This window comes from Hemibagrus wyckioides, linkage group LG17, assembly GCF_019097595.1.
Source record: "Hemibagrus wyckioides isolate EC202008001 linkage group LG17, SWU_Hwy_1.0, whole genome shotgun sequence".
In the NCBI taxonomy this organism is placed as follows: domain Eukaryota; kingdom Metazoa; phylum Chordata; class Actinopteri; order Siluriformes; family Bagridae; genus Hemibagrus; species Hemibagrus wyckioides.
In genome coordinates, this window is record NC_080726.1 from 16,149,487 (window position 1) to 16,158,505 (window position 9,019).

At 39.5% G+C, this 9,019-nt stretch overlaps 1 protein-coding gene across 2 annotated transcripts; it reads left to right on the forward strand.

Annotated features, from left to right (window-relative positions):
• The first annotated feature begins 1,928 nt into the window (after positions 1 to 1,928).
• tnfaip1 (tumor necrosis factor, alpha-induced protein 1 (endothelial)) lies at positions 1,929 to 8,528 on the forward strand. Of its 2 annotated transcripts, none has more exons than XM_058414557.1 (7): positions 1,929 to 2,130; positions 3,534 to 3,885; positions 3,983 to 4,152; positions 5,584 to 5,667; positions 5,793 to 5,845; positions 5,928 to 6,123; positions 7,256 to 8,527. In XM_058414557.1, the coding sequence occupies exons 2-7, from the start codon at positions 3,645 to 3,647 to the stop codon at positions 7,472 to 7,474; spliced, it is 963 nt and encodes a 320-aa protein (XP_058270540.1). In that variant the 5' UTR covers positions 1,929 to 2,130; positions 3,534 to 3,644; the 3' UTR covers positions 7,475 to 8,527. The 2 variants fall into 2 exon arrangements, with proteins under 2 accessions (XP_058270540.1, XP_058270541.1); XM_058414558.1 differs by lacking the exon at positions 1,929 to 2,130 and adding an exon at positions 2,208 to 2,352 and having other exon boundaries at positions 7,256 to 8,528.
• The last annotated feature ends 491 nt before the right edge of the window (positions 8,529 to 9,019 follow it).

Consider the following 9,019-nt stretch of genomic DNA (forward strand, 5'->3'; position numbering starts at 1 on the left):
AGCGTGAGTGGGAAAGGACAAACGAACACGATTGGTTAAATATCATGTGATTGACAGGCAAGATAACCAACCGCAGTTTTTCAAAGCGGAGACGGAGGCGGGACTTCTGTTTATACCAGCGACCATCTGGAGCAGATAAAAGTCGCTGTGATGGTGTGTAAGAGTTCACTCACTGCTTGCTGGTGTTTATACACCAAAGAGTGATTTATTTTTCACTAAACGAAACATTTTTCTTTTTGCTCTGTATTTAAAATTGCTATATATCAAAGTGTCCCAAATAAAATGACTAATATGTATAATTTAAATCATTTAGGCTGCTCCGGGCTCTCATATTATTTACCCTGTTATTTTTTTTTACATTAGTTATTATACATTAGTTATTTTTAAGAGAACAGCAGTTCTCTTTCTAAATGTCCCTTAAGTGGGACATTTAGAAAACATCAAACTAACAAAAGTGTGCATTAGTCTCAATAAAAGATTGAGTCCTTGTCCAGATTTCTTTTTTTTCCAAAAGGGGCCAAATTATTAATAAATAATTAATAATAAATTATAAATAATTAATAATCTTAAAAAATTCTATATATTGTTTATGAAAATGCATTTTGGTTACGCAATTACAAAAAGAATATCTATTTTCAGGTTTAAAAAATGTAGCACAGTATATTGGACTTAACTAGTAAATAATGTTTACATGCTCAACTGGATCAAAAGTAAGCAAGACAAACTAACATTAACAAATTAAATGGTCATTTTTAAGAATTGATTGTAAATCCTTTTAGTTTTTTAGCCCTAGAGCTGGACTGTGGACATTTCTGAGCTAAACTCTACCAGCCGGACCAGCTGGACTTGTGTCTTAGCAGCTTGTAGCTGGATTTTTCCACAGGGTGGAGACACAGTAAAGCACAGATTGCAGTTTTCTGGTTTTCTATCAACTCAGTTTACTTTGCTCTTTATAAATGTACGATCAAGTGTACAAGGCAGTTTATGGTTTGTGGCAGCACAATGATACAGTGAATAGTGTTACCGCATCAGAACTGCAGGATCTGTCTTCCCAAAACATGCCAGTATGTGGATTAGCAAATCTAATTTGACTTGAGGTCTGAACGAGTGTGGTAATGTGTATGTACAAGGTGCTCAGCGAGACTGCCGTCAAATCAAGGGTGTGTTCCCGTGAGTAGACTCTGAATGCACTGCATTTATTATCTTGTATTTTGTTGTCTATTTACACTATAATTAGCACGTCATAGTTTAATGTTCAGAAAGTGTGTAAAGCATGTGGATTAGTTGTAAGCATGTTCCTTGCTCCTCTGAGGTTGATAGGTTCAGTAGAGTTTGCATGTTCACCCCCATGCTTTATGAGTTTCCTCAGAATTCTCTTATTTCCTCCCCAGTCCAATGACATGACTTGTACAGGCTGACTGCCATTGTGTGGTGTGTATGTGCATATCATTATTTGTCACATAAACATTACTGCACAGTGAAATTCTTCACATATCCCATCCTTGGGGGTTGGGGTCAGAGCGCAGGGTCAGCCATGATACAGCACCCCTGGAGCAGGGTGGTTTGGGGGCCTTGCTCAAGGGCCCAACAGTGGCAGCTTCCGGTCATAGCCTTAACCACTTGAGCTACCACTATGTCTGTCTGTGTGATTGCAATGGGTTGGCTTGTCCAGAGTGTGCCCAGAGTCCTTGTGTAGGTGTAGGACAAGCGTTACAGAAAATGGATGAATATATGGGATGAAATTAAAAACAGATAATTAAGTATGTTAAGTAGTGGATTAAAATGGAGTAAGAACTTTTTGGTTAAATAAAATGTAAGTAACTCGCTGACATCGATGGTGTAGTAGATTTAATTTTCTTTCGCACCATCATTATTTTCACAGCACTGGTCAACAGAGGGCAGCAGGAAATCATTCAACTTTCTGTGGCTCGTGTAAACATTACATAGAAGAAGAGAAAAAGACGGAGAAGGCGTTTCGGTTACAGGCTACAACGTCGTTGTAAAAAAATAAACCCTTTTTGTATGTGGCTGAATTAAGTCATTATATTTGTTAAATTGAATGTATTTAGCTGTCGGTCTTCTCTACTGGAAATATGAGCAGAAAAGAGAGACTCGCTGATCAGACCCGAGGTCAGTGTTCATGTCTATGCTAGCGACTACTACACTAAAGTTTGTTATTATTATTATTATTATTGACTTCTCAGCGCTTTTACAGGCCTTTGTATTCATTCGTTAAGTGTTTTATTAAGGTTTACTTCTAAAAGCGGGTTCAAACTAACTTTTGACAAAAGTTGAAAACGTGGGATTATCTAGTTTTCTAACGCTGAAGGGCTGACGACATAGCAGGACGAGGTGGGTGTGTGTGTGTGTGTGTGTGTGTGTGTGAGAGAGAGAGAGAGAGCTGTTAACTTTTATGTTAGATTAGTTATTAGTCTATTCAGTTAACTTTAGGTAAATTAACTTGTAGTAAACTAGAAGTAAACTAACTAGTAGTAACATCATTTGTGAACAACTTCTGTCACTTGCACAAACCCCAGCATCCATTAGTTTATCCATATTGTCAATGCTCAGTGGTACAATTTTAGATAGATAGATAGATAGATAGATAGATAGATAGATAGATAGATAGATAGATAGATAGATATACTTTAAGGTTAAGGCTCTGGGTCGTTGACCAGAAGATCAGGGTTCAAGCCCCAGCACCACCAAGCTGCCACTGTTGGGTCCTTGAGCAAGGCTCCCAATGCACCCTGCTCCAGGGGCGCTGCATCATGACTGACCCTGAGCTCTGACCCCAACCTCCAAGGATGGGATATGCAAAGAAAGAATTTCACTGTGCAGTAATGTATATGTGATACATAAAGGCTACTAAACTGTGTTGCAGCAGCTTAGTCAGTTACAAGATCCAACACACAACAATATAAAATGTAAAATTTTATATGTACACTAACCTTTCTAACACTCTCTTTCAGTTCTAACAATGAATATCAATTTACTGTCAACAACATTGCTGTGTCTTATTCATTTCATCCCCAGGGTGTGCAAACCTTTGCACTCAGCCAGAATGTTTTTCATCTTCAGTTTGTGGCTTACTTTAGTTAATGGCTGAGTGCCATTTTTCTAAAATGACTAAAATGTCAGCATAAAAGTATTATGAAGCTACTCATAGATGCACTGAGCTCAGGGGCTTAACTACACCACATCAGAATAACAATGAGGCCAGTGCCAAACCTCGGAGAAGACAAAAAGTAATGTGGAAGAGCTTTAGTGTGTGGAGAAGCAGTGTGTGCGCTCTGTGTGTTGCAGAAGTGTACACATCACGTGTGTGCAGAAGGGTGAAAAAGCTATATTATTTCATGTTATTGCAACAAAGAATAATAATAATCAAGAAGAACGAGATTATTGTTAGTTAGTTTCGGTCATGTTGTCTACAGCACAGTAATTTAGACTTGCCATATAGTTTTTAAATTCAGTTTGCTGTTACTGATCTGTGTATAGTGCATAATGTACATAAAACATGCTTGTGTTTATAGCTATGTGAGGCAGTACAGAGGCTTGCACTGGCAGCTTCTGCAGCGGCATTCACCACGGCGGGAAACATCAAGCCTACCGTGTGCAGGGTGGTCATCTACCTCCAGAGGGACATGTCAGGAGAGAGCTGCCTGCACCCGCTACGGCCTCAGGCCGACCCAATCCTCACCATCTCTTCAACACAGTGTCCCAAGATTAAGAGTTGTAGCCAGCGTGGAACGGCAGGAAGCAAATACGTCCGCCTTAACATAGGAGGAACGCTCTACTATTCCACTGTGCAAGTGCTTACGCGGCAGGACACATTGCTTAAGTCCATGTTTAGCGGCAAGATGGAGGTCTTCACCGACAAGGAAGGTGAATGTTGTAGAAGGATCACTTGACTGATATTATTTCCTATGCTTTTATACAATACGCACAGTATAGTGATGTGTCAGTGTTCTGTTTGTCTCAGGTTGGATTTTGATAGACCGCTGTGGGAAACACTTCGGTTTGATTCTCAGCTACTTGCGTGATGGAAGTGTAACTTTGCCGAAGAGCAGGCAGGGTGTCATGGAGGTCTTCACTGAGGCAAAGTATTATCAGATCCAGGGACTGGTGGACTTGTGTCAACGTGCGCTACAGGTAAGGAAAACATGTTAGGTCCAAAATTAGTCTCAGGGCTGTATGAGTTTATGAATGTTACATTTTATTGCATAGATATTCATCTCGTTGTCTGGCAGTGGATGCATTGTGTCCTATATGAAGCAACCAGAACAGACAGCAAACAAAGTCTCTGATTTCACTGCAGCATAGGGAAAAACGACTCTATCTAATAAAAGGACAATTTTACAATTTCGACTTCAGGTTCCTGTGCAGCAGTATTACCCTGAACTTTCCTGCACACCTCCAGATCTTCACCCAATGCTTTCACATTAATTCATTTTCATCTCTGTTGTGCTATTTTTAAGGAATGGTTTATATACGAATGTGCTTCTAGCATTGCACCACTTCAGACTGCTCCACTGTGCTGGAGTGATAATTCTGATTTGGGTCTCATCCTTACCCCAGTGATCCCACACGCATGTCCCTAATTAACTAAACAGCATTTACAGGAAGTGGAGTGGTAGACATTTGCGAAACGTGCACTCCGCCTACACTCAGAATATACACTGTGACGTGAGACAGATGAGATTGTGTGCATCTGTAGACATCAGGCTTAAATCTTTTTTCTGGTTTGCTTTGTCTATGTTCAGCATTGAATTTCTTTGTCATGTCACACTCCACAGTGGTGTTTAATGACTCATATGAAAGTAGACACTCAGTCTTTTCAGAATTTATATAAGTATTTCTGTTTTTAGCTAGCCTACTAGGGACAATATATTCACAGCTTTATTAAAAAAAAAAAAAAAGCAGTTTTTTTTGTACATAAATGTTTAAAGTAAATGATGATATCAAACCCATTTCTGCTCTCTGAGATGCTCCAAGTGCTTAATAATCATCTGAAATTTGAAGGTGTTATCTTTAACCACTAAAATTCTGTATGTTATGTTATCCCAACAGAGGTAAAAACACATGCCTCACACTAAAAGCCAACAGTTTCCTGACTCATTTTATATCAGACCTGCGGCGATAAAATAATTCATTTGTTTACACTGATCTGAAAAGTCTGAAAGCAAGTGTACAGGTGAAAAGGGGGAAATCTGATGTGACCAAATATCTTTTTTACCTTGTAGTGTATAGCTTCAAGGTAGAAGTGCTAGATCCCAGAGCTGCCACTGTGTTTATCATTCATAGTTAAAGATGTAACTGATTCCCCCATCCATTCCCATTCCATGCGCATTGAGGCAGTGTAAAATCTTCAGTTTCACAACAGCAAAATTTGGCTCGCCTCCGGCGAAAATCACTAACTATATATTGAACAAAAGAGTAAAGAAATTTACAATGAGATTAGTGAGACATAATGACATCAATCAGACACAAGTTGGCCATAGACAATCAGGTAAACATGCTGTAAATCAATCTAGCGTTAAAAAATAATTGACTTTCATAAAAGCAAAGGTTTCTTCTTTACAGGACAATATGCAGAAAGCTCTGTGCGTTATCCCCATCATCACCTCCCAGAAGGAAGAGGAGAAATTGATCCAGGGCTGTACGAGGGTGAGGCTCTGCTCATCTTCAAATGACAGAATAATGATTCATTTACACTAGAAATGCTTGATTTGAACTCCAGAAAAAAAATCATACATTGCAATATTCTGTTACTGTTCATTTTTCTGTTCCAGCCTGCAGTCAAGCTACTCTACAATCGAGGCAATAACAAATATTCCTACACCAGGTAAAAATTCACCCGGATTTCCTGACCGCTTTGCTTGGCATTTCCCTGTTGACTCATGTATTCATGTTCTGTTTTCTGAAAGCAACTCGGATGACAACTTGCTCAAGAACATCGAACTGTTCGAGAAGCTGTCCCTGAGCTACAACGGACGCGTGCTGTTCATTAAGGACGTCATCGGCGATGAGATCTGTTGCTGGTCCTTCTACGGGCAGGGTCGCAAATTAGCCGAAGTTTGCTGCACATCCATTGTCTATGCTACTGAGAAAAAGCAGACCAAGGTAGCGTGATAATTCTGTACCACTGCATGATGAGAACTTTGCATGTCGCATTGGTTGTCTGTCATTATCTACATCCAGAGATGTATGTATTTATGGCCTCCTGGTGGTCCAGTGGCAGGATCCTGCGCTCTCATTGCCGCAGCCTGGGTTTGATTCCCGGGTAGGGCGCCAACCCAGCCACCGAAGAGTTAACTCTCAGTGCCGGAGGGTTGCGACAGGAAGAGCACCCCGCATAAAACCTGTGCCAAATCATGCAGATCAAATGATCCACTAGACAGCGGACCCTGCAATTGCACGGGACAAACGCTAGGATAAAAAGAAAAGATGTATGTATTTAGGAGATGACTGTATTCCAAGCAAGCGACAAGGGAATATTTGGTTTTTATTTTATAGAGATCGTTTTTATAAATCATTTGTTATTGTTCTGTATTTTACATTTATTCATTTTGGCAGATTTTCGTTTGGCAGATGTTTGTATGTTAAGGGGATGTGGTAGCTTAGTGGGACTACTGCTCCGAAGGTTATGAGGTCAAATCCCAGGTCATCAAGCTGCTACAGCTGGGCCCTTGAGCAAGCCCTCAAAATTGTTCAGTTGTATAAAATGAGATAAAAATGTAAGTCACTGTGGATGAAGGTGTCTGCCAAATGCCAGAAAAGTAAATGTAAGTGATTTTAAAATTGATGGTGTAGTGTAGTTTATGTGCATTCAGTCAAGCCACATTTAAATCCTGACCTTCAGCACAAGCTTTTACCCCGTCCATCAACCTCCAAAAAACCTGAAATTCTTAATTCACATATTTTACGCATTATTTTAGAAGGCAGGTACCAACTATAATCTGTTTTCCTATTACATTTAGTGTTTCCATTTCTTTTTACTAGTCCTCTGGAGTTTCTAGATTAGTAAATAATTGAATATGAGGTCAGAATGTTTGATTTAGGACAGCAGCCTATGACGATGGAAAGCACTGTCTTGTATATGGACTGCACCATGCACAAAAGTGATTCATTCCTGGTGCACCAGTGTTACATTTAAGAGATTTGTTGCTGGAAAATTTCTCAAATTGCTGCATGTGTCTGAAAATGAAGCCAGAACACTGACGTGATCCTCCTGTGATCTGCTGCTTTGTCTCAGGTGGAGTTTCCCGAGGCTCGTATCTACGAAGAGACACTAAACGCTCTGCTTTACGAGACACTCCCGGTTCCTGACAACTCTCTCCTGGAGGCCACGCGCAGACGAGCTCACTGCTGCTCACACAGCGAGGAAGACGAGAGCGTGGAGCTGAGAGAGCGAGTACGGCGCATACACGTTAAGAGATACAGCACCTACGACGACAGACCACTGGGACATTAGCTGAGAACCAAGAGTCTTCACTAAAGGGCGAAAGCTTGCACAATCTACTGAGATCTCACGTACACACGGTTAGGACACTTTGTTGAGTGTGAGGAAGAATGATAACACTATATTCACTCTGTGAGCAATGAATGATCAGACTGGGGTGGCATGTTAGTCCATTTCATTCAGATACTGATGAAAAGATCATCTTGACTGGTACTTGTACTTATTTTCGGGGGGAGATGCACACTTGCCAGATTTCTGGTGACGTATACTTAAGTGTACTGAACAGCATGAAAGTGTGAGCTTTCGCCCACTGGAAATTCTGTGAGAAATATAACACTACAGGCAACTCTCTTCTTGACAATATTTAACCACTGTTTTAACTCGGCCATAGCACAGTGATGAATCCTGACAATCTGACCAGATAACTGTCAGATTTCTTCTGGTCAGCTGTGTAGTGAAAAAAGGACCAGCACCTTTGTAGAATGATAGCTGGTTTTTTTTTCTTCTTCTTTTCTCTCTCTCTCTTTTTTTTTTAACTCCTTTATTTGCTTTTGGGGTGTGTGGTGTTTCCTTTTTCTTTTTCTTTTTCATTAAAGAAAGCTCTGTATAGACACTAGAATTGCAATGACTGATATACCACTTCTCGAACAACCAGCATTGTTTTTTTTTAAAACCCTAATCCAATAATGTGAACACAACTAGCAAGGCTTGCTGGTGTTTTAAAAAATTTTATTTATTTATCTCACAATTGTAATACTGGCAATTTTTTTCAAAGTGAAACTAATTTAATTTGCAAACTAATTTAGAAAACAAAAAAATTGCTGCACCTTGAGTCTTTTTCTCTCCATTGATATTTTAGGATGCCTTAATGCCACTCATGTCTTCCTGTGTATTAAAGTAATCGGAAGTGAGCGTAAGGCCAAAATACTTTCTGATTTGAAACGTAATCATGTAATGTTGGACTTGGTGAAAAATGTGCTTTTAAAGTTCAATAATTATATATTTGTGATTCTTGATAAAAGATGTATTTTGTTAAATCTTATCAAGCCTTTCATACGCTTCATAAAAGATTTTATTTAAATGGACTGTGTGTGGTTCTTTAACTGGTTGGGAAGAAAAAGACTAGTTGTGTGTATTGCTGACATGTCACATGACGATCTTCGTTCCTCATTTTGAGAAGCCAACGCTCGTCGTTTACAGTTGGGATAAAAACATCCGAGATTTGCCTGTTGATAAACTCTAATAATAGAATCTGTGGTGCAATCATTGTATATGCTAATTTCCCACTTTAATAGGAACACCTGTACTCATTCCTGCAAATATCAAATCAACCAATCACGTGGCAGCAGCTCAAGTGTGTAAAATCATGCAGAAACAGATAGAGTTTCAGTTCATTTTTTAATGTTGACCATGGTATAGTTGGCACCAGATGGGCTGGTTTGTATTTCAGAAAAGGCTGATCGCAGATTATATAGAGATTCTCAAGAGTAGATTTTGAGGTCTATAGAGTTTGCATGCATTAAGCAACATATATTATCACACTGTTGATGAGTGATG